The sequence below is a fragment of the Chlorocebus sabaeus genome, chromosome 15 (genome assembly GCF_047675955.1).
Source record: "Chlorocebus sabaeus isolate Y175 chromosome 15, mChlSab1.0.hap1, whole genome shotgun sequence".
In the NCBI taxonomy this organism is placed as follows: Eukaryota; Metazoa; Chordata; class Mammalia; order Primates; family Cercopithecidae; genus Chlorocebus; species Chlorocebus sabaeus.
In genome coordinates this window covers 6399142-6424387 of record NC_132918.1, presented here as the reverse complement: position 1 = coordinate 6424387, position 25246 = coordinate 6399142, and the positions used below count along the sequence as shown (strand labels likewise).

The 25246-nt window shown below is 43.0% G+C and overlaps 2 protein-coding genes and 1 pseudogene across 3 annotated transcripts in view; 1 reads left to right on the top strand and 2 right to left on the bottom strand.

Annotated features, from left to right (window-relative positions):
• The window catches only part of LAMP3 (lysosomal associated membrane protein 3), a 41051-nt gene extending 38722 nt beyond the window's left edge, over positions 1 to 2329 (bottom strand). The window contains exon 1 of the mRNA XM_007971959.3: positions 2158 to 2329. Coding sequence (XP_007970150.3) covers positions 2158 to 2206 — 49 coding nt within the window. The 5' untranslated portion in view covers positions 2207 to 2329. The remainder of the gene's footprint in view (positions 1 to 2157) is intronic.
• On the top strand, positions 2205 to 7239 carry LOC103221324 (developmental pluripotency-associated protein 3 pseudogene; annotated as a pseudogene).
• A 14069-nt stretch (positions 7240 to 21308) lies between these two features.
• The window catches only part of MCF2L2 (MCF.2 cell line derived transforming sequence-like 2), a 261670-nt gene continuing 257732 nt past the window's right edge, over positions 21309 to 25246 (bottom strand). For both annotated transcript variants that reach the window (XM_007971965.3, XM_073023421.1), the window contains exons 28-30: positions 24725 to 24813; positions 24232 to 24347; positions 21309 to 24158 (exon numbers count right to left, since the gene is read on the bottom strand). In XM_007971965.3, coding sequence (XP_007970156.3) covers positions 24035 to 24158; positions 24232 to 24347; positions 24725 to 24813 — 329 coding nt within the window. In that variant the 3' untranslated portion in view covers positions 21309 to 24034. The remainder of the gene's footprint in view (positions 24159 to 24231; positions 24348 to 24724; positions 24814 to 25246) is intronic.

The following is a 25246-nucleotide window of genomic DNA, read 5'->3' as shown; positions in this document are numbered from 1 at the left end:
GGCCTCAAGTGGCCTTCCACCTCAGGATCGCAAAGCACTAGGATTACAGGTGTGAGTCACTGCGCCCAGCCAAAACCAGATGTCTTGAATGCCAGTCTCAGGAATGCTACTCACTAAATGGGATACCATGAACAATTCCTTAACCTGCCTCTGCCTCAGTACCCTCATCGTAAAATAGGGATAAGAATAGCATCTACTTTTCAGGGTTCTTATGAGACTAAATAAGTTATAGGTAAGTAGATGTATGAATAAAGCACATGGGTTAGCTGCTATGGGCACAGACTCTGGTTCAAAGCTTAACTCTGTCACCAGCTAGCTATGTGATCATGGGCGAGCTATTTAACCTCTTTGTGCTTCTATTTCCTCACAAGTAAAATGGAGATGATAGCAGCACTTACAAAGCTGTTTTGTGGATTAAAGCACTGAGAACAGTGCCTGGCATGCAGAAAGTGCCAGGAAGCCATGGCCATCATTGTTATTACCATGTGCTGATGAGCCCTGTACTGAGTGAAGAAGGGGCTCACGGTCAGGTTGTGAGGTGAATGGGAAAGGGACTGGAGAGACAAACAGGAGATACGGATTAACATCACTGAACACAGTCACTGCAGTAATTGCTTTCCAGGTGCTACCTCATTTGTTTCCCCAGTACCTCCCGGCAGAGGATATCATTCTCCCCATTTTTTAGTGATGAAACTGAGCACCCGAAAGGTTGGGTGATGTGAACAAGGCCTCCCTGCTGGTAAGGGTCAGGGCAAGGGTTTGAATCCAGCTCCGTGCCACCCCTCAAAGGCCAGGCAACACTCCACTTCTGAGGAAGAAACCTCTCATGCATCCTTCACCTAGCTTAGCTCTGAGAATTTGTAGCTCAGAAAGGAACAGGTAATGTGGGCATTTTCTCTCCACTTGCCCTTGAATTTGTCAATACTCACTGTGTATTTATTTATTTATTTTTGAGACAGAGTCTCACTCTGTTACCTAGGTTGGAGCGCAGGGGCACCATCTTGGCTCACTGCAACCTCCGCCTCTTGGGTTCAAGCAATTCTCCTGCCTCAGCCTCCCGAGTACCTGGGATTACAGGTGCACACCACCATGCCCGGCTAATTTTTGTATTTTTAGTAGAGGCGAGGTTTCACCGTTGGCCAGGCTAGTCTGGAAATCTTGACCTCAAGTGATCCACCCGGCCTCTGCCTCCCAAAGTGCTGGGATTGCGGGCGTGAGCCACCGTCCCCGGCCTGTCAATATCATTGTGTTTCTGAGCCTATCCATCCATTCAAGGAGCGCTCACATACAAGTCACTGTGGGTTACCACTAGGCTGAGATTGTTTTGCTTTTTTAATAGCTTGCCCTGAGAAGCATAATGATGATTTCCTCTTCTGTCCCCTAAAAGAACCTGAAACTGTAAGTCTGAAAGCGTGGGGCAGGGGAGAACTGCCTAGGTGAGGGCAGCTGACACGACCCTTCCCAGAGCTTTCCTAACATTCCTAGCATTCATGTCACAAGCAAAGGCCACCGTGCCCCCTGCTTGAGCATGCTAGCCGGGCGGTGGGGATGGAGGCAGTGCTCTCATGACGTTCGATTAACCAGTAAACTTCATCACAGGAACAGCACCACAGCACCCAAGAGGACTCAATGTCTAGGGGGAAAAGCTTTGGAGAAAGTGGAGGGTCGGAACATAAAATAATCATAAACTCGGCGTCCCAGACGGCATCTGGGATGGGAAGTACAATGATCATTAAAAAAAAAAAAAAAAGTCTTGGACACTCTGTCCTACACCGTTCTGAAATGGCACAAGCTGTCAGACCACATCGGATGCAAGGAAGAGCAAGACATGAGCGCTTTTCCCGGATAACAAAGCCAAGACTCCCATTCCTAAGCCCTGGCTCAGGTCTCCATCTCTTAAATCCAAGTGACCTCTACAAACTGTCCCAGAGAAGGTGCCCAGAACCCTTTTGGAAGCGACGGACAGCGTTATGGTCTTTGGGGTTGACACCTGCTCTGAGTAACTCACGGAAAACAAGTTCCAGCGGGGAAGCCCTTGGACGCGCCACACCTCCCTACCCGCAGCCCGTCCTGTGGCGCGCGGGACTCCACAGTGCGTTTAGATGACAGGGGACCGACACGGCAGGGCCACCACGGGAAGCCCTGCGCGCCACTCACCGGCCAGGGAAGCGAAGAGCACGGCCGCCGCGCTGAGCTGCCGGGGCATGGTGGGCGCTGGGCGAGGCTCTGCAGTGCGCGGCGACGTCCGGGCAGGCCCCGAACCGGTGCCGGAGAAACCCACCTGTGCCGGAGAGACGAAGCCACCTGCTTATGAGACGCCGCCGAAAAGCCCGCCCAGGGCCGCTGGGCGTGGAGGGAAACTCCGCCGGCCCCCTCCTCCCCTTACGGAGCCGGGAGGGGCGGGGACGCGGCGCGGCGGCCGGGGCCGGGCCTCTGGAACCCTTTACCGCACGCGCGTGGTCCCGGCAGCGTCGGCCTCCTGCGCTCCTACCCTGGGTCTCCTCTTTTCTTTTTCTTTTCTTTTTGAGACGAAGTCTCGCCTTGTCGCCCAGAGAGTGCAGTGGCGCGATCTCGGCTCACCACAACCTCCGCCTCCCGGGTTCAAGCGATTCTCCTGCCTCAGCCTCCGCAGTAGTTGGGATTACAGGCGCCCGCCACCAGGCCCGGCTAATTTTTTGTATTTTTAGTAGAGATGGGGTTTCACCATGTTGGCCAAGCTGGTCTCAAACTCCTGACGCCAGGTGATCCGCCTGCCTCGGCTTCCCAAAGAGCTGGGATTACAGGCCTTAGCCACTGTGCCTGGCCTCAGGTGGTTTTACAGACCAGAAATTCCTGGAACAAAAAACATGCAATATCTTTTTTTTTTTGAGTCAGGGTCTCGCTCTATCACCCAGGCTGGAGTGCAGTGGCGTGATCTCGGCTCCCTGCAACTTCCACCTCCTGGCCTCGAGCGAGTCTCCCACCTCAGCCTCCTGAGTAGCTGGGACCAAAGGCACGTGCCACCACGCCCAGCTATTTTATTTTATTTTTATTTTATTATTTTATTTTATTAAGTTTATGTAGAGAGGAGGTCTTGCTGTGTTGCCCAGGCTGGTCTCGAGTTCCTGGCCTCAAAGGATCCTCCCGCGTTAGCCAACCGTTGGGATTAAGGCGTGAGCCACGGCCCACGGCTCAACGTCGCTGACAGGCAACCTTTTAATGTCCTGTCTGCCTCCTCTATTAATTGTATTGTCTGTCAAAACAACGATGTTTTGACAGGGCTTGAGTCCCAGTGGGGAATACACATTTAAGCAATATATTAGGAGACCCTCCTTATCACTGGATTGAGGGCTTTCAGCCTAGCCTCAAATTATTTTCTGAAAAATAACTTTGGCTACAACTATTTTATCTTACTATGTTGCTCCAAACACTCTGATCAAGTACACTTAACCAAAGCTTGCAGTGCGTTTCAGAATGGAATTTTTATGGTGAAAGGTGAGGGTTAACTTGTACCAGTCAACCTAATTTCAGCAACTACCTGCTTTCTGATCTTTGAGACCGTTTATTCAAAAGACAATAAGTGGGTATAGACTGTGTGCCAGGCACTCTTCTTATTCCATTTAAGTGCCGTAGCCACTTTGTGTGGACACCGTTGTTGTTATTGCTGCCCCATTTTGCAGAGAAACTAAGCACAGAGAAGGGAGTTGCCCGGAGTCCCTTAGATAATAAATACAGAAACTGGGCCATAAATCCTATCTGCCTTGAGAGTGTAGGATTTTAAGCACTATGCCGTTGTAACTGAAGAGGTGTTCACAACTAGAATATATGCTTTTAAGTTGCTTACTGCCTAGTTGAGAGAAATTTATTAATATACAATATCTAGACAGTGACTGATCGATTATTTACTACTCAGAGCCACACTAGATGACGAATGGGATAGTGAAGGAGATGACTTCGTGGTGGTTTGCTCTCCAATCTTCTTCTCCTTCAACAATGTTTTCACTATTCTAAGTTCTCTGTATTAATTTTAGAATCGTTTTGCCAATTTCTACCAAAAATCCAACTGAGATTTTTATTAGGATTGCATTAAATCTGTAGGTAAATTCAAGAAGATTTGACATCGCAACAATATTGAGTCTTCTGATTATAAACATGGTATATCTCTCCATTTATTTAGGTCTTCTGTATTTTTTTCCCAGATTTCTCAAATATTGTTTCAAGTTTGGCCCTAAGTGTTTCATATTTTTGATGCTATTATAAGTGGCATTAAAATTGTTTTAAATTTCTGATTTTGCAGTACTAGTACAGTCACAGGTCATTTAACGACAGGACTATGTTCTGAGAAATGTGTCATTTAGTGAGTTCATTGTTGTGTGAACAAACAAACCGAGATGACATCGCCTGCTACACACCTAGGGTATATGGGAAGGCCTATCACTGCTGGGCTACAAAGCTGTACAACATGGTACTGTACTGAATACTACAGGCAATTGGAAGATAATAGTCTTTGTATATCTAAACAGGTCTAAACATAGAAAAGTTTCAGTAAAAATACAGTATAAAAGATAGAAAGTGGCACACTTACTAGAGGGCATGTACCATGAATGGAGCTTGCAGGGCTGGAAGTTGCTGTGGGTGAGTCAGTGAGTGGCGAGTGAATATAAAGGCCTAGGACATTACTGTATACTACTACAGGATTTATAAATACTGTACACTTAGGCTACACTACATTTACTTTAAAAATTTTCCTTATTTCAATAATGAATTAACCTCCACTTACTATAACTTTTGACTTTATAAACTTTTTAATTTTTAAAAAACTTTTTTATTCTTTTATAACAACATAGCTTAAAAGACAAGCACATTGTATGGCTGTATAACAATATTTTCTTTCTCTATATCCTTATTCTGTAAGTTTTTTTCCATTTTAACAATTTTTTTAAACTTTTACAACTTTTTTTTTTTTTTTTTTTTGAGATGGAGTCTCGCTCTGTCGCCAGGCTGGTATACAGTGGCACCATCTCGGCTCACTGCAACATCTGCTTCCTGGGTTCAAGGGATTCTCCTGCCTCAGCCTCCTGAGTAGCTGGGACTTCAGGCACACGCCACCACGCCCACCTAGTTTTTGTATTTTTAGTAGAGATGGGGGTTCACCATGTTGGCCAGGATGGTCTCGATCTCTTGATCTCGTGATCCACCCGCCTCGGCCTCCCAAAGAGCTGGGATTACAGGCATGAGCCACCATGCCCGGCCACAGGTTTTTTTGTTGTTAAAAATGAAGACACACACACACACGCCTAAGCCTACACAGGGTCAGGATTGTCAATATCACTGTCTTCCACCTCTACATCTTGTCCCAGTGGAAGGTCTTCAAGGGCAGTAACATCCACAGAGCGGTCATCTCCTGTGATAAAAATGCTTTCTTCTGGAATATCTCCTGAAGGACCTGCCTGAGACTGTTTTACAGTTAATTTTTTTTTGTAAGTAGAGGGAATACACTCAAAGTAATGACAAAACATAATATAGTAAATATAGACACCAGTAACATAGTTGTTTATCAAGTATAATGTATTGTACATAATTGTATGTGCTACACTTTTATACGACTGGCAGTACAATCTTAGTTTCTCACCACAAGTGATGCTCTCTCCACTTTGACATCATGATGGCTACAACATCAGTAGGTGATAGAAATTTTTCAGCCCCATTATAATCTTGTGGTCAGTCATTGACTGAAATATGGTTATGTGATACATGACTGTATATGTATAAATACAATTTATTTTTGCATGCTAATCTCATATCCTGCAATCTTGCTAAACTCACTTTTTAGTTCTAGTCATTTTTCCTCGTAAACTCCACTGGATTTTCTATATAGTCTATTATATCTATGAATAAAGACAGTTTTACTCTTTACTTTCCAATTTGGACGTTTTTATTTCTTTTCTTGTCGAAAAGCCTTCTGTTGAGGCTTGAACCTCCAGGACATTGTGAAATAGCAGCCATGAGAGGAGAAATAGCAGCCGTGAGAGCAGAAATGTGTTTTGTTCCTGATTTGAGGAGGAAAGCATACTTTGGCTATTAAGTGTGATGTTAGCACTAGGTATTTCATAGATGCTGTTTATCAGGTTGATAATGTTCCTCCTATTCCTAAATTTCTGAGAATTTTTCAAGAAAGGGATGTTAGATTTTATTTAATTTTTTTCTGTATATATTGGGATGATTACATGGTTTTTCATTTTGATCTGTTAATATTGTGACTTGTATTGATTTTTAAATATGAAATCAACCTGCATTTCAGGGAGAATACCACTCATTCATGATTTAGGGTCATTTTTATATATTGCTGGACTGTTTTTGTAAAATTGTGTTATGAATTTTTGTATATATGCTTGTGACTGACATTGATCTGTCATGTTCCTTTTTTTTTTTAACAACTTTGTCTGGAAGTAATACTGACCTCAGGAATTAATTGGAAAAGTACTTCTTACTCTTCAATTTTTTTAGAGGGATATGCCAAAATTTGTATTACTTCCTTAATGTTTTATAAAATTCCTTTGTGAAAACGTGTAGGTCTGGGGGGGGGGGGTTTCTTTGTAGGAAGATTTTAAGTATAAATTCAACGTATTTAATAGATATAGGGCTATTGAGGTTATCCATTTCTCCTTGAGTGAGCTTTGCTAGGTGTATGAGATAGGAAGAAAACTGTTTCTCCCACACTTACCCTCAAGACTCAATACAAGTTTAATCCAACCTCCATCCCAGAGTCTTCACAAATGCTGACCCAAGAAAATTCTCGGGACGATTCAGGGGCCTCTGAAATCTGTTCCGAGATGTTGATAAAGAACCTTAGTAACTTAACTATCAACGCCAGTAACGAATCCCCTTCCCCTCTATCAGAAGATTCACTCCATCGAGTGATAGATGGAATTGCTGCAGGAGCACTAGTCCTCAGGGAAATCAGAGATGACTTGATTTACAGGAGGAGAGGAGTAAGAACATTGCTGTCTGTGTAGAGAGAAAGGATGGCAAGATTCAGATACATGTTACTTGGCAGAGTTCGTACGCGTGAAAGAATACTGACAAACACTGGGCTTAAGGGAGTTAGGAAGGAATCAAGACCATTCAAATGTCCCTGCAGTTTCTGCGTGTCCAATGGATGGGCTCCTTCTGAGAATGCTAGAATAGGGAATTATGACACCAAGCCACTTCAGCCATAAAACTTATTCTTGCACCTTTTTCTTCTTGCTGGTAATTTTATATAGCAGGTTGTGAAAGCTACTCTATGCTAGTATAGACTATACACCAATAATATTAATGAGTTCTAGGATGTATTTTTCTTCTTGTATCTTTTTCTTCCTACTATGATACTAGTAATTTGTAAGGGATCTGTGTCATTTGAATGTATTTGAATAACTTTAGCTCTGCTGTTTGATTTGACCGAAAGATGACATAAGTATTCCCATGTGTCTTAGAAGCCCAAAGTCAGTGAGATGAAACCCAACATCAAGAAATTGAAGCAAAGTTACTTGTGGATAAAGAAAGCATTAGGTAGTTTGGCTATAGCATAATAACTAGATTTTCTGGCTTTCAAAAATTTGGATTGCAATCACAGCACACTTTGTTATTTTTACAGTTTTCAGTACAAAAAGGTGTTTATATAGAAACAATAAAGTTGACATTTGAGTACCTTAAAAAAAAAAAAAAAAGACTCAATACAAAATATATGTCTTCTGGTCACCAAGATGCGTGGGATTTCTTTCCACCAACAACCAGTTCTACAGTGAACACCAATTAGGTATCCCATAATTCAATTCAATTCTGACACTATTTACCCGGAGTTAGAGTTTGATCCCACAAGTTAAGGGCTCCACCCCAGAAGACTGCCTGTCACTTCAGACACCAATTGAAAGTAGCAGGTTGTCACCTATACTTCTAACTGACTGGCTATAGATTGGGATTCCCACTATACCCTCCTTGGGTTCTATTAATTTGCTAGGAAGGCTTACAGAACTCAGGGCAACACTTACTTACATTTGCTGGTGTATTATGAAGGATAATACAAAAAATACAGATGAGCAGCCAGATGGAAGAGACACACAGGGCAAGGTATGAGAGAAGGGGTAAGACGCTTCCATGCCCTCCCTGGGATCGTCACCTTCCTAGCACCTCCACATGCTCAGCAACCCAGAAGCTCTCTAAACGTGTCCTTTTGGGTTTTAATGGGGCTTCCTTATGTAGGGATGACTGATTAAATCACTGGCCATTGGTTATCTACTTAACCTTCAGCCCCTCTTCCCTCCCCAGAGGTAGTGGGGAGGGGCTGAAAGTTCCAACCCTCTAATTACATGTTTGGTTCCCCTAGCAACCAATTCCCGTCCTGAGGCAATCCAGGGTCCCACCAAGAATATCCTCATTAGGACAAAAGGTACGCCTCTTACCCTGGAAATTCCAAGAGATTTAGGAACTCTGTTTCAGAAACCAGGGTCAAAGACCAAATATTAAAACAAAAGATTATCCTAGAACTCTTATATATAAGGATTTTAGGAGCTGTGTCTTAGAAACTGGGACAGAGACCAAAGAAATATTATTGTATCACACTATCACAGTTTATTATTTTCAAAAAAAGTTGTTTTCTGGCTGGTACAGTGGCTCATGCCTATAATCCAAGCACTTTGGGAGGCCAAGGTGGGAGGGTCACTTGAGGCTAGAAGTTCAAGTCCAGCCTGGACAACACAGGGAGACCCTATCACTATTAAAAATTTTTTTAAATTAGCTGGGCATGGTGGCACATGCCTGTAGTCCCAGCTACTTGGGAAGCTGAAGCAGAAGGGTTGCTTGAGCCTGGGAGGTCGAGACTGTAGTGAGCTGCGATCACGCCACTACACTCTAGCTTGGGTGACAAAACCAGACCCTGTGTCTAAAAAGAAGAAAAGAAGGCAGGGCACGGTGACTCACGCCTGTAATCCCAGCACTTTGGGAGGCCGAGGCAGGTAGATCACGAGGTCAGGAGATCGAGACCATCCTGGCTAACATGGTGAAACCTCGTCTCTACTAAAAAAATACAAAAAAATTAGCTGGACATGGTGGTGGGGGCCTGTAGTCCCAGCTGCTCGGGAGGCTGAGGCAGGAGAATGACGTGAACCTGGGAGGCAGAGCTTGCAGTGAGCTGAGATCGCACCACTGCATTCCAGCCTGGGCAACAGAGTGAGACTCTGTCTCTAAAAAAAAAAAAAGAAAGAAAAGAAGAGAAAAAATAAGTTTTTTCTTTTAACTAAGTTGTTGGATTTATTAGCATAAAGCTATTCATAACAATCCCTTATTTGTCTTACAATATCTGTAGTATAGGTAGTAATGTCACTTCTTTTATTACTAATATTAATAATTTGTATTTTCTCTCTTATTTCCCTGATAATAATTTGTGTTTTCTCTCTTTTTTCCCTGATAAGTCTGGTTGGAGGTTAATCAATTCTATTCATGTTTTCAAAAACAACAAAATTTCATTTCATCGAGTTCCTTCATTGTTTTTATATTTTCTGTTTTATTCATTTCTACTTGATCTTTATTATTTTCTTCCTTCTACTTAACTTGTGTTTTATTTGCTCCTCTTTTAATAGTTTTTAAAGGTGGAAGTTGCCTGCATAATCCCAGCCCCTTTAGGAGGCCGAAGTGGGAGGGTCACCTGAGGTCAGGAGCTTGAGATTAGCCTGGCCAACATGGTGAAACCCCGTCTGTACTAAAAATACAAAATTTAGCCAGATGTGGTGGTAGGCACCTGTAGTCCCAGCAACTTGGGAGGCTGAGGCAGGAGAATCGCTTGAACCCGGGAGGTGGAGGTTGCAGTGACCTGAGATTGCACCATTGCACTCCAGCCTGGGCGACATGAGCGAGATTCTATCCTGAAAAAAAAAACAAAGAAAAGAAAAAGAAAGATGGAAGGTGAGGCCAGTGGTTAAAAATCTTTCTTCCTGTCTAATAAACAGGTTTACTATTATGAACTTCCCTCTAATTACTACTTTAGCTGGATCCCACAAGTTTTAATATGTTTTCATTTTCACATAATTAGAAATTCTTCCTAATTGCCTTTTGCTATCTCCTTGACTCATGGTTATTTAAAATAGCATTATTTCATTTTCAAACACATAGTTTTCCAGATATCTTTCTTTTATTGATTTTTAATTCCACTGTGGTTGAAAACATAATTATAGGATTTAGCTCTTATAAATGTGTTGAGATTTGTTTTTTGACCAAGACTGTGGTTGGTTACATTAGTTTCCAGAACTGACGTAATGAAGTGCCACAGACTGGGTAGCTTAAACCACAGACATTTGCTTTCTTATAATTCTGGAGACTAGACATGTGACATCAAAGTGTCAGCTGGGTTGGTTATTTCTTTCCTTCTTTTTTTTTTTTTTTTTTTTTGAGACAGACTCTCTTTCTGTCACCCAGGCTGGGGTACAGTGGTCCAATCTTGGCTCATCGCAACTTCCGCCTCCCAGGCTCAAGCAATTCTCCTGCCTCAGCCTCCCGAGTAGCTGGGATTACAGGCACCCATCACTGCACCTGGCTAATTTTTGTATTTTTTGTAGAGACAGGGGTTTCACCATGTTGGCCAGGTTGATCTCGAACTCCTGACCTCAGGTAATCTACCCACCTTGGCCTCCCAAAGTACTGGGATTACAGGCATGAACCACTGCGCCCGGCCTGGGTTAGTTCTTTCTAAGGCCTCTCTCCTTGGCTAGTAGACACCTTTGTGTCACATGGTCATCCCTCTGTGCATGCCTGTCTGTCCTCATCTCCTCTTCTTATAAGGACATTAGTCATGTAGGATTAGTGTCTACTCTTTGAACTCATTTTACCTCTTAAAGACCCTATCTCCAAATACAGTCATATGCTGAGATACTTGGGGTTAAGACTTGTATTAGTCCATTTTCATGCTGCTGATAAAGACATACCTGAGACTGGGAAGAAAAAGAGGTTTAATTGGACGTACAATTCCACATGGCTGGGGAGGCCTCAGAATCATGGTGGGAGGCGAAAGGGACTTTTTACATGGTGGTGGCAAGAGAAAATGAGGAAGAAGCGAAAGTGGAAACCCCTGATAAACCCATCAGATCTCATGAGACTTATTTCCTATCATGAGAATAGCACAGGAAAGACCAGCCCCCATGAATAAATTACCTCTCCCTGTGTCCCCCCAGCAATATGTAGAGATTCTGGGAGATACAATTCAAATTGAGATTTGGGTGGCATTACAGCCAAACCATATCATTCTGCCCCTGGTCCCTCCAAATCTCATGTCCTCACATTTCAAAACCAATCATGTCTTTCCAACAGTCCCCCAAAGTCTTAACTCATTTCGGCATTAACCTGAAAGTCCACGGTCCAAAGTCTCATCTGAGACAAGGCCTTCTGCCTATGAGCCTGTAAAATCAAAAGCAAGCTGGTTACTTCCTAGATACAATGGAGGTACAGGTATAGGGTAAATAAAGCCATTCCAAATGGGAGAAATTGGCCAAAGCAAAGGGGTTACAGGGCCCATGCAAGTCTGAAATCCAGTGAGATAGTCAAATTTTAAAGCTCCGAAATGATCTCCTTTGACTCCAGGTCTCACATCCAGGTCACACTGATGCAAAAGGTAGGTTTCCATGGTCTTGGGCAGCTCCACCCCTGTGGAGGTACAGCCTCCCTCCAGGCTGCTTTCATGGACTGGTGTTGAGTGTCTGCGGCTTTTCCAGGCGCACAGTGCAAGCTGTCAGTGGATCTACCATTCTGGGGTTTGGAGGACGAGTGCCCCGAGAGGGACTCTGTGTGGGGGTTCTGATCCCACATTTCCCTTCTACACTGCCCTAAGAGGTTCTCCATGAGGGCCCCGCCTTTGCAGCAAACTTTTGCGTGGGCATCCAGGCATTTCCATACAACTTCTGAAATCTAGGCGGAGGTTCCCAAACCTTAATTTTTGACTTCTGTGCACCCGCAGACTCAACACCACATGGAAGCTGCCAAGACCTGGGGCTTCCACCCTCTGAAGCCACAGCCCAAGCTATACAATGGCCCCTTTCGGCCACGGCTGGAGCAGCTGGGACACAGAGCACCAAGTCCCTAGGCTGGACACAGCACGTGGACCCTGGGTCTGGCCCACAAAACCCCTTTTTCCTCCTGGGCCTCCAGGCCTGTGATGGGACAGGCTGCAGTGAAGGTCTCTGACATGGCCTGGAGACATTTCCCCATGGTCTTGGGGATTCACATTAGGCTTCTTGCTAATTATACAAATTTCTGCAGCCAGCTTGAATTTCTCCCCAGAAAATGGGTTTTTCTTTTCTGTCACATAATGAGGCTGCAAATAACTTTTATGCTCTGCTTCTGTCATAAAACTGAATGCCTTTAACAGCACCCAAATTACCTCTGGAATGTTTTGCTGCTTAGAAATTTTTTCTGCCAGATACCCTAAATCATCTCGCAAGTTCAAAGTTCCACAAGTCTCTAGGGTAGGGGCAAAATGCTGCTAGTCTCTTTGCTAAAACGTAACAAGAGGCACCTTTGCTCCAGTTCCCAACAAGTTCCTCCTCTCCATCTGAGACCACCTCAGCCTGAATCTTAATGTCCATATTGCTATCAGCATTTTAGGCAAAACCATTCAACAAGTCTCTAGGAAGTTCCAAACTTTCCCACATTTTCCTGTCTTCTGAGCCCTTCAAACTGTTTCAATCTCTGCCTGTTACCCGATTCCAAAGTTGTTCCACATTTTCAGGTATCTTCACAACATCCCACTCTACTGGTAGCAGTTTACTGTATTAGTCCATTTTCACACTGCGGATAAAGACATACCTGAGACTGGGAAGGAAAAGAGGTTTAATTGGGTTTACAGTTCCACATGGCTGGGGAGGCCTCAGAATCATGGTGAGAGGCGAAAGGCACTTCTTACATGGTGGTGGCAAGAGAAAATGAGGAAGAAGCAAAAGTGGAAACTCCTGATAAACCCATCAGATCTCATGATACTTATTCACTATCATGAGAATAGCATAGGAAAGACTGGCCCCCATGATTCAATTACCTACCCCTGGGTCCCTCCCACAACACACGGGAATTCTGGGAGATACAATTTAAGTTGAGATTTGGGTAGAGACACAGTCAAACCATATTAAGACTTCTACATATGAATTTTGGAGGGACACAATTTAACTCATAATAGTGGGCTGTCTTGTTAAATGTTCTGTGTGCATTTGAGAAGAAAGTGTATATTCCTTCATTGTTGAATTCAGGGACCTATAAATGTTAATTAGGTTAAACTAATTGATAGTATGGTTCAAGAACAAATGGTATCCACTTAGGATGGTTTAACTTACGATTTTTCAGCTTTACAGTTGTGTGAAGTCTGTATGCATTCAGTAGAAACTATACTTTGAATTTTTCTCTTTTCCCAAGTTACTACTATGAGATCAGATACTCTCTCACGATTCTGGGCAGTGGCAGCAAGCCTCAGCTTCCAGTCAGCCACTCAATCCCAGGGGTAAACGACTGATACAGCCATTCTGTTTTTCATTTTTAGCAAAGTACTCAATATATTACATGACGCACTCAACACTTTATTATAAAACAAGTTTTGTATTAGATGATTTGCCCAGCTGTAGGCTAACGTAAGTGTTCTGAGCACATTTAAGGTAGGTTATACTATGCTATGATGTTTGGTAGGTAAGGTAAATTTAATGCATTTTCGACTTAGAATATTTTCAGCCTCCCAAACAGCTGGGACCACAGGTGTGTGACACCATGTGTGGCTAATTTTTTGTAGAGACAAGTTCTCACTATGTTGCCCAAGTTGCCCTCAAAATCCTGACCTCAAGTGATCCTTCCACTTTGGTCTCCCAAAGTGCGATTACAGGTGTGACTCACCACACCTGGCCGTATTGTCATACATTTTAATTCTTTATAAATTAGAAACTTCATAACACATTGTTCTTATTTAAAATTTAAACAATTATCTTTAAATATACATAATATATAAAAATATGTATATAATCTATAAATATATAATCTATATTATATATTATATTTATATACAATATATAAATTTATAACATAAATATATAATGTTTTATATATTTATGTTATATATTACTATATTATATATTTATGTTATATATTTATATAATATTTATATATCATATATTTATATATAAATATATAAACATATATAAATATATAAACATATATTTATATATTATATATATTTATTATATAATTTATACATAATAGTTATGATATATTTATATATGATATGTATTTATATATTATATATTTATACTATTTTTATTTATTCATTATATATGTTATATAAATTATTATATAAATACATAATATATAAATATATAAAATATATATTTATAAATATATGATATATAAGTCATATGTATATTTTAATATAAATATATAACATATAGTTCTATATAAATATATATTTATATGTTATATATATTTATTTTATATAATATATAAAATAAATATATAATACATATAAATATATATATGGGAGAAAAGCTTTTATACTTATGTGATTACCCTTTCTTGCAGTCTTTATTACTTTGTTTAGATCCTTGGGATTTTTGTTGCTATGGTGACCTTAAGTATACCAGGCACTTCTAATCTTACCTTTTTAGGATACGGACTTGTTTGCCCAGGGGTTTTCCCTAATGTCTGCTCCATCTTCAATTTTAGGTCTTCTCTGCTGTCTGTCAGTTTCTCTCTCCATACACTTGTAGCTCTCCCAGGAGTATTCCATCGTTAATCGTTAGTCAGTGCTTGTTAGCGGGGCGGTGGGGACAGAGAGGTGAGGTGCTTGGTTGTGATTCTCAGTTCTGATTCCTGCAGGCACTGTGTCCCTGGGTCTTGAAGGGTATGACCAAGTGTCTCTGTCCCTCCCCACAACAGCAGTTTTGGGCTCAGCACATATTCCTGCCCCTTTCCCAGAATCAGAGGAATTTTGTTGTTGTTGTTGTTTTAGTTTTTAAGTTTTTGTTACTTTTTCTCCAGCTGTGTTGGACGTACCAGCCCCCTGGAGTGGCAGTGTTTGTTACCCCTCCTCTAGGCTTTTAAGGCCTTTGTAGGAGAGATGGGGCAATAGCATCTGAACGTGGTTTTGTGTCTCTCTTGTAGCAACTGATATTCTCCGCCCCCAGGTCTATGCCCGGAAGGATGCTTTCTCAGGACTTTTGTTGGTCTTTTTTTTTTGTTAGTGCTCAGTGAGATACTTTGAGAAAAGTCTGCAAGTGGATGCAAATTTTCCTTATTATCTGTGGCTCTTGGGGTTTCTATTTTCTCTTGCAAACCTACACCAGATCATTAAAGATTTTAGCTTAATTCTTCCTTCCAGAAGTATGGCTGTACCTGCCACAGGTAAGCAAGTGCTTGAGTCTCATCTCTCTGTGAATGGGAATCTCTCATCTCTCTGAGAATGGGAATTGATTCTCATCTCTCCAAGAATGGGAATTCTCACACTTGCAAGGTGCTTTCTAGCTTTCTACATCTCAAGCAGAAGATATTATTTTTAACAATACATAAAGTTCCATTGTGCGTCAGTACAATACTAGCCAGTTTTTTTTTATTATTTGATATTATATTTGTGATCTATTATTGCTTAGCAAACTATCCCTAAACTCAGCAGCTTAAAACATTTATTATCTCATTGTCCTCTGGTAATGAATTCAAGAGTGTCTTAGCTGGGGTGTTCTGACTCTGGGTCTCTCATGAGGCTTCAGTGAAGATATCAGCTGGAGTCGAAATCATGTGAAGCCTTGACTAGCGCTGGAAAATCCACTTTCAAGCTGGCTCATTCACATGGCTGTTGGCAGGAGGCTTCAGTTCCTGCCACGTGGGTCTCTCCATAGTATTGCTTGAGCGTCCCCTCAACATGGCAACTGGCTTCTTCCCCAGTGACTAATCCAGGAGAGAGAACAAGGAGGAAGTCAAAACACCTTTTATAACCCAGTCTTAAAAGTCTGTTGGCATCACTTCCACCATATTCTTCCTATTTGTTAGAATCACACTTGCAGGGCAGGTAATTTGACTCTCCTTTTTGGGAGTATCAATTTGAGGATAAATTTTGATACTACCACAGACATTTAAGTTGTACCCCCAAACCTGTTTTTCTATGAAAAAGTAATGTTAAAATGAACACCTGTACATACATATTTTTGTTCATTTGTATACCATTAAAATATGTTTCTAGAAGTGAAATCATTAGATTAAACTATAAACATTTTAAAATTTTGATAGTATTGAAAATTTTCTTCTAAAAAGCTAATACTAATTTATACTCTCACCAACAGTGTATAATAGTTTTGGTTTTTCTTTTTTTAAAAAATTTATTTATTATGTTTTTTGAGACGGAGTTTCACTCTTGTAGCCCAGGCTGGAGTGCAGTGGCGTGATCTCTGCTCACTGCAACCTCTGCCTCCCAGATTCAAGTGATTCTCCTGCCTCAGCCTCTCAAGTGGCTGGGATTATAGGCGTTCACCACCACGCCCAGCTAATTTTTGTATTTTTAGTAGAGACAGGGTTTCACCATTTTGGCCAGGCTGGTCTCGACTTCTGACCTCAGAGGATCCACCCATCTCGGCCTCCCAAAGTGCTGGGATTACAGGTGTGAGCCACTGTGCCCAGCTTGGTTTTTCTTTTTAAATAAAATTTTTATGTATTTATTTATTTTTTTTTTGTGGAGACTAGATCTCGCTATGTTGCCTAGGCTGGTCTCAAACTCCCAGCCTCAAGCAATCCTCCCAGCTTGGTCTCTCAAAGTGCTGGAATGACAGGCATGAGCCACCATGCCCAACCTCAGTTCTAGTTTTTCTATATTCTCTTCAATGCTGTGTATGATCAATTTTAAATATTGTACAATCCGATAGTGAAAAAGATACCTCATTGTTTTCATATGTTTATTGGATTTCGAATTTCTTTTCCTGTATATAATCATGTCTTGCCCATTTAAAAATTGTTATTGATTAGTAACAGTTATTTATATTTCAAGGAAATTAGTCTATTGTCATATGTTTTGAAAATGTATCTTTTGAATTTTTACATGTTTTTTCTTCCTATACATAAGATTTTGCTTCTGACATACCTTACTTATTAAGATTTTCCTTCGTAGCTTCTGGTTTTAGTTTTTGCTTGGAAAGATTTTTCTCAAGATTAATTTTTAAATGTTTTGACGTTCATAATTTCTTTAAGTCACATCTTTAAATAACATGAATTATCTTAAGGGCTGCAGTAAAACCTATTCTTATCATTTTCAATATTGCTAGCCAGTGGTCCTCAAACCGTTTTCATGTATAATTTATCTTTTTTATTCAGAACTAATTTGAAACGTATTTTTTCATACTCTAAATTCTGAGATGTATTTGGGTCCATTTAAAGATTCTCTGTTCCTTTTATGTTTGTTTATCCCTATAACATGTGTCTTCTGGAAAATTAAAAAATTATATAAACCTGTAATTTTTGCTACTTTAATAGCCGTATATGAAAGTTTCTTTATATGTAAAATCTGCTGTCAGATTAAAGATGCAAGTGATACATATTTTATAGATAATTTGTGAAACTATGTTTTATAAAGCTTTCTGTCTTCACATTATGACATGGAACCAGAACTCAAGAGGTACTTGATACATATAGGCTGAGTAAACAAATGCTAGTGTGATGCTGATACATATAGGCTGATACAATCCAGGAGTTGGAAGACCTGGATTCCAGTCGCCGCCTTCCTGCAGGCTGGCTGGGTGACACTGATACATGGTAATAAAGTTTAGGTTGGGCAATGGCCTCCTAGCTAGGTTCCCAACTCCCTTATGGGTTAGCATGGCCATGCAACAAAGTTTTCACCAAAAGAGTAGAAGAGAAGGTGTTATGTACCATGTGCAGGATGGGCTTTAAAACATTGCTTATGCAAACTTCCAAACTCTTTCCCCTTCTTCAGAGCTGGAAATCACATATTTCTGAGATGTACTTTTGACTATGGCCAATGTTGATTAGAGACAAAGACAGCGTTCTAGGACAGTGGAAAAACGAAATGCAAGGAACCTGGGACCCAAAATGGTTGTGCAAAGCAGAGCAGCCTGCATACCCAGCCTGGACTGACTTACAAGACAGAAATATTCTTTAAATCACTGTATTATTGGATCTCTTTGTTACAGCACCTTAGCCTTTTCCCTTAGGAATACACATGGGACATTATATTCCACAAAGAGAAAGGTTCTGTGGCCAAATAAGTTTAGGAAATGGTGAGTTTAATAAAACTATACAGGCTTCCTTTTTGTAGAAGTTTTCAAATTCTTTAATCTACTAATTGAGATCGACCAAGAGAGGGACAGAATATGTGGTATTTAAAAGTGCACTTGCAGCCACGTGCGGTGGCTCACACCTGTAATCCCAGCACTTTGGGAGGCCGAGGCAGGAGGATCATGAGGTCAGGAGTTCGGGACCATCCTGGCCAACATGATGAAATCCCATCTCTACTAAAAATACAAAAATTAGCCGGGTGTGGTGGTGTGCACCTGTAGTCCCAGGTACTTAGAAGACTGGGGCAGAAGAATCGCTTGAACCCGGGAGGCGGAGGTTGCAGTGAGCCAAGATCACACCACTGCACTCCAACCTGGCGACAGAGCAAGACTCCATTCAAAAAAAAAAAAAAAAAAAAAAGCATTTGCTCTTAATTTTTTTTTTCTGCTTGGCATGTTATGGGGTTAATTCATTGAACTCTTACACTCTTCTGCATATTCTGCAAAATATACTCTGGGAAGGCTGGTTTAGGGGATCTCTAACTTTTCTAATATTTCATAATGCATGGCTGATGTTTAATATGAACTCAGACTCCCACCAGATGTTACAGATCTGGGTCTGCTTTTAGTTCAAATGCTTCAGCCAGGGCACTTTATCCTGAGGCTACAGCATTTCCCAATCGTCAGCAATATTGTGAAATCTGAGTTCCTCTGGTGGACAACAGGCAACATCATATAGCCATGGAGTATCTGAACAACTTCTAAGTGTGAGGGATTTCATCTGGTAGTTTTGGATTCTCTTTCATTTATACTTAAATAAGGTGATATAAATTTCACTCAGAGAAAAGCCACTCTTTTTTCCCCCGTTTTTAAGAAGTCTAAAAATGCACAATTATTTCCTGAATGAGCAGTGCAACCAGGTGTAGAATAGGGAACGTCGTATCTGCTGGGAACAGACGGTTCCTGGCACAGCTTTATGAAAATTATCCCACGATTCCTGTCCCACCATGGGCTCAGTGGGGAGTCTGATTCTCTGAGCCCCAAAGGGTAGCTTTTTCCCAGACAACACCAGCAAGCAGAGCAGCAGCTCGGGGCTTTGACACAGAGGCTGGAGTGAAAGGTCAAATTGGACCATCCTGGATCACTGGAGGACAATACCCCAGGAACCTCCGGCAAAGACTGGCATTGGAATGACTCCCCTGGTCACCCACCTGTGGCATGACATTTGCAAACAGGGTCTTCCTATGAGGATTGTGAGGTTTGGCTAATTTGCATTCTGCTAGAATTATTAAGTGTGGACATCTTCATAGATCCAGAAAAGGGCTGAGATCCAAAGGACTGAGAATACTTTGGGGGGTGTTTCCATAGTGAGTGGCTGACTATTCAACAGACAAATGTTTGAGAGGATACAATGATGTGTTTCCTGAGGCAAGTGGTCAGAACCCAACAGACTCTTCTGTTCAGCTAAGATGTGAAACCATCTGAAGTTCTTACATGTTCTCACAGAGAAATGGATTATCATAGGGAAATGGATATATTGTGGTAGACACGATAAGCAGAGAACTCTGCTGGGAAACACACACACACATCAAGACGGAATGCATGGACGTGTATTATAAAAAGCGTAAAAATACACAACTGCAGATTGTGTAGGACTGTATTTTCTTTCGACTTGAGAGACATGTTTATTGCTATTAATGCTGCGAAGGGCTCTACGTGCTTCAAAAAATCCCAATCTGTTGCATTCGTAAGCCTGGGTTGGATCTAAGGCAGCTTCCCACTTTGGGAAAGGCATCCCCACGACCTTTCCATGGTTGCTGAATGCAGCTGGAGGCAGTCACAGTTGGTGATATCCGGAGCCCACTCCCCACTGTGCTGGTCTGCAGAACTTCTGCATGCCATTCCCGCAAGCAGGTCTCTGCCCCGCTCTCCTCCACCTGCCTGCTCTCCTCCACCTGCCTGCTCTCCTCCACCTCCCTGCTTTCCTCTACCTCCCTTGTCAGTTGAAGTCTGTGCTTCACAGCTTTCTGGTCTCAACCTTCCTCCATCCCTACAGATATTTAAGAAGCAGGAATCAAAAGGTGAAGGAGAGGGCACAACTCACCTCCGATGGACAAGTGTAAAGTGAGAGATGGATAAAACCAAGAAGGAGCTTAAGATATCCAGAAATGTATACTGTGTTTGGAAAAGTAAGGTCAGGAGAAGCATGGGATTCCTGAGGTTGCTCCCTACTATCTTGCAGACTTGCTGCAGGACCAAATGAAGCAGGATCTGTCAAGCACCAGGGTCAGCCCTTAAGCTTAGTGCCTTTCTGAACCTGTGACCCAGCAGTCCCCATCAACTTGTCCCACCTGCCATGCACAGCTCCTCCATGCCCCTGTACCTGAGCTCATGCTGTTCCCTCCGCCAGGGTGCCCTTCTCCTTCTCCACTGGGAGAAGACACTTGCCTGTAAGACCCAGTTCCAATGTCACCCCTTCCTGACTGTATCAGGAAGAGTCAGTGATGGTGTTCTGTGCTCCCAGAGAATTTGCCACATCGTGTTGTGATTCTGTTTCCACATCTGTCTCCCCAACTGGACTGAAAGCTTCACTCATCTTCATACCTCCCTGGTGTCTACCTGGTGCCAGACCCATCCTCAGGGCACAGGAGTGCTCAAGAAATAGGTGTTGAATAAAACGAGTGTATCCATCCATCCATGCATCCATGCATCCATGCATCCATGCATCCATCCATCCATCCATCCAGACATACATACATATGTAAACATTCTGATGGTCAAATGGAACAATGTGGGCTGAAGAATAATGCAGGTAGAAGAACCTAAGATTACAGATTCTTGATTTGGGAGGAACTTTATTTTATTGTGCAAACAGTCTACACATTTGAAACACATTCTATCAAGAAAAACACTGTGTTCTTAGGAAAGGGAGTGGGAAACGGTGGTCCCACAAAACAGCGGAAAGTTCTAAAGAATTTGAGAGGAACACTCTGTGGGATCCTGTTCCATGGGCACCTTTCTAAGAGTCTGTCCCTTAGGCCCTGCCCCTTTTTGGCCACGTCATCAAAGGGCTTCTTTATGAACAAAGTGAGACACATTATTTTTGTTTTCTTGAATTCTAAAGTGATTGTCTTGTGTCTCCTGGGGGAGACTCCTGTGAGGTGTGGCCCACTCTATTCCAGAAACAAACCAGGAGACTCATCCCAATCCCATATCCTGAGAAAATGTGAAATCAAATCACCCCTAACAATTCCAAAACTAATGGAATCCTGACGTAACTCTAACTCTATGTAACTCTAAAGCTGAGTGTGCTGGTAATTAAGCTTCCAGCCCACCCTTCCGTGATGCAGGGCTACCATGGGCTCCTTCCTGTGTGCACCCCACCCCCGCCCCCACCGTCAGCATCGTGTCTCCACTCTGAGAGTGACAGCTGGTTCTAGCAGAGGCAGTTGGTTCCAGCTTGCTATTTTCCCAGCACTCCCATAACCGGCCTGATGATGCCCACTCAGACACAGCAGCATGGGCTGGTCATGTCCCCTCCCCAGAATTCTGCATCCAGCTCCTGGACCTTGGGCTCTGAGCCCTTGGGCCACATGTACCATTGGTAGTGCCTCCTCCTCAGAGGACTAACCCCCAGCCCTAGGGCCATGTTCACATTTCTGAGTTTTGATATTTTCAACCTCTTCTCTTTATTGTATGAGTCCTTGGGCTGGGAGCCTGTAGTCAAAATCTTCATATCATCTCATTATTACTTTTTTTTTTTTTTTAAATCTCTGCTAGCTGGATAACAATTATTTATATTAAATTCTCTCTGTTGAAATAACTGATATAGTGTCCCTTGATTGAAACCTGACTAGTAGATTAAGAATTCTAACTCTAAATAATTATGAGGGCCGGGTGCAGTGGCTCACGCCTGTAATCCTAGTACTTTGGGAGGCCAGCGCAGGTGGATCACCTGAGGTCAGGAGTTGGAGAGCAGCCTGGCCAACATGGCGAAACTCGGTCAGGAGATCGAGACCATCCTGGCTAAAATGGTGAAATCTCGTCTCTACTAAAAAACAAAACAAAACAAAACAAAATTAGTCAGACGTAATGGCGGGCGCCTGTAGTCCCCCAGCTATTTCAGAGGCTGACGCAGGAGAATGGCGTAAACCCGGGAGGCGGAGCTTGCAGTGAGCTGAGATTGCACCACTGCACTGCAGCCTGGGCGACAGAGAGAGACTCTGTCTCAAAAATAAATAAATAAATAAATAAATATAAAAATAAAAAATTAGCCGGGCATGATGGCACACTACTGTAATCCCAGCTACTTGGGAGGCTGAGGTAGGAGAACTGCTTGAACGCAGGAGGCGGAGGTTGCAGTGAGCCAAGATTGTGCCACTGTACTCCAGCCTGGGTGACAAGAGCAAAACTCCATCTAAAAAAAAGAAAAAGAAAAAAAATCTGAAAATTAAATAAAAATAAAGAACAGAAAAAATTTGAATGGCAAATACAAAACTGAAATAACTGAGAACAAACAACTCTGAAAATAGCTCAAAAACTAAATATCTGAATTTAAAAATTCAGAAAATATAATTTTCAGATATGAAGTAATGCTGAAAATGAAATAACTAAAAACCAAATAACTTGGGGAAGAACATAAAAATAAACAACTCAAATATAAAATAACTGAAAATAAATACTTGTGAACATAAGCAACTCTAAAACTAGATAACTAGGGGAAAACCCTTAATTAAAACATTTCAATCTGAAAATAAATAACTCTACAGTAGTTCATAAACTTCCAGTGAGTTTTTAATAGTCAAATTAGTTACTGTAAAAATAAATAACTCAAAAACTCCAATAAGTTAAAGTGAAATAACTATGAAGGTAAATAACTCAGATAATAATTGTAAAGATGATGAAAAATAAATTCCAAGCAAATTAATTTGAACATCTATAACTCCTAAAACAAAATGGCTACATATAAATAACTGAAAATGAACAACTCGAAAACTAAATAACTTTGAAAATAAAGTAACTATAAACCAGTAACTGAAACTATAAAATTAAATAACTAGAAAGCTACAAATAAATGAAAATCAACCAATAAAACTAAAAATAAAATACAACTGAAAATAACAAAACTCATTTAAAAACTAACAAATCGATATATAAAATATCTCAGAAAGTAACTTGGAACGAACTGTCTCTGCAACGAAGCAATCTTGGCACTAACACGAACACCCCATGAACGCTCGCAGGGATTCTGGGAGGGGGACCTGGAGCTCCCAGTCTGCGGCCCCCGCCGGGTTTGAGCGGCTCCGGCTCCTCCAAGGCTCGGGCTAAGCGGTTCTCAACCGATTCCCACCCCGCCCTGGAGAAATGTGGGCGTGTCTGCAGGCATTTTTGATTGTCACAATTTGGGGGTGGGGTGGAGGATGGGGTGGCGCATTCCTGGACCCTAGCGGGTAGAGGCCAGGGATGCTGCTAAACATCCTACCGTGGGAGCACAGAGAAACCCACACAACAAAGAATCGCCCGGCTCCGAATGTCAAAGTGTGCGGTTGAGAAGGCGTGGGCTGTGGGCTCTGCAGGCGCCTTAGAGCAGCTCCGAGGTCCCCCGTGCGGAGCCAGGCGCTCACCCAGGGCACCCCTCGAGCTCCCGGAAGGCGGCCCTGCGTCCCGTTTCTGCCGCCGCCGAGGCCCCGGCTGCTTTCTGCGTAGCTGGGCAGGGCCCGGGCCTCACACCGCCTCTCCTGGGAATGCGGGCGCTCTGGAGCCGAGGAGCGGGGACGTCCGCAGGGAGGTCAGCTCTCCGGGGCGGAGGTCCTCGGGCGCCGTGCCCGCGCCTGGAAACCAGCCGTCGCCCCCGCAGGAGCCAGCCGGCCCGTGGACGCCCCAGCGCGCTCCTCCTCGGTGCTGCGGGTCGCCCTGCAATTCCGAGAAGAAAGTCAGAGACGCCGTGGCCCAAAAAGACGCTTAGTCTTTCCTCGTTCACACTCACGTTTCCTCCTCATCGCGTTCTTCTTTTTCTCCCTGGGTGCTTTCTCCCCTCTCCAGGAAAGCAGATTTGGAAGAACAGGTTTCGTGACTGTCGTCCGAATGGAAAAGGCCTGCGAGCTGGAAGGGAGGGGACGGGTGCACCCTCAGAGTTATTGCTGGAGGCTGTGGCCAGGCCGGGCAAGGTGGTGACTCCCGCTGGCAGGCTGCGGCCCACCCCAGCCCTCCCACCTGGGCCACGGCGCTCCCAGCAGGAGCCGCAGTTATGACCGGACACCAGCACACCGCCAAGGAGACAGCCACGTGGGGACGTGCCAGGCTAGGAGGGTCAGAGCCACCTTGAGGGTCTAGTGACCTCGGCTCCCTGGCTTAACCAGGTCCTTATGGGTGAGAATCCTGAGGAGGCGGGGAGGGATGGAGGCGAGGGACAGGAGGCAGGAGGAGCTGATGAACAGGAAAGAGGAAGAGGATGAAAGAAACAAGAGGGAAGTAATTACACTCAGAGCGCTGCTCTCCTTTTGCATGTCTTCTGCACCTTCACAGTCTTCAAAGGTGTCCATGGAACTAAACTCCCTGCTGGAGCAGCCTTCGGGAGAGAAAGGGAAGGATGGGGCCTCTGTGGGGTGGGAAGACAGCCCCTCTGCCTATGGCAGGGTGTAGCAGGCAGTGCCTGTTGCAGGCACGGTCCTCCCCATCTCTAACTCCTGATCTCCCAGGGCCTGCACTGCGCTGGGCTGTGAGGGGGTCTGTGATCTCCAGGCTGCGTTTCCAGCTCTGAAATGTCATACTTCACAGAGAAGACCGTCCACATGCTGTTCATGGCCCTACCTCCCTGTTCCTCCAAGAAAACAGTCATTGTGTTTTGTGTTTGCCAGTCTTCTAACCATGCCTCCTTCCCTTCCTCCTCCCCTGTCTCTTTCTCACCCTCCTCTCCTTGCCTCCTCTTCTCTCCCCTAATTAATGTCCATTTCCCATCTCCCTGGCAGCCTCTGCCAAGTGTCACTGCTCCCCATAAGGGA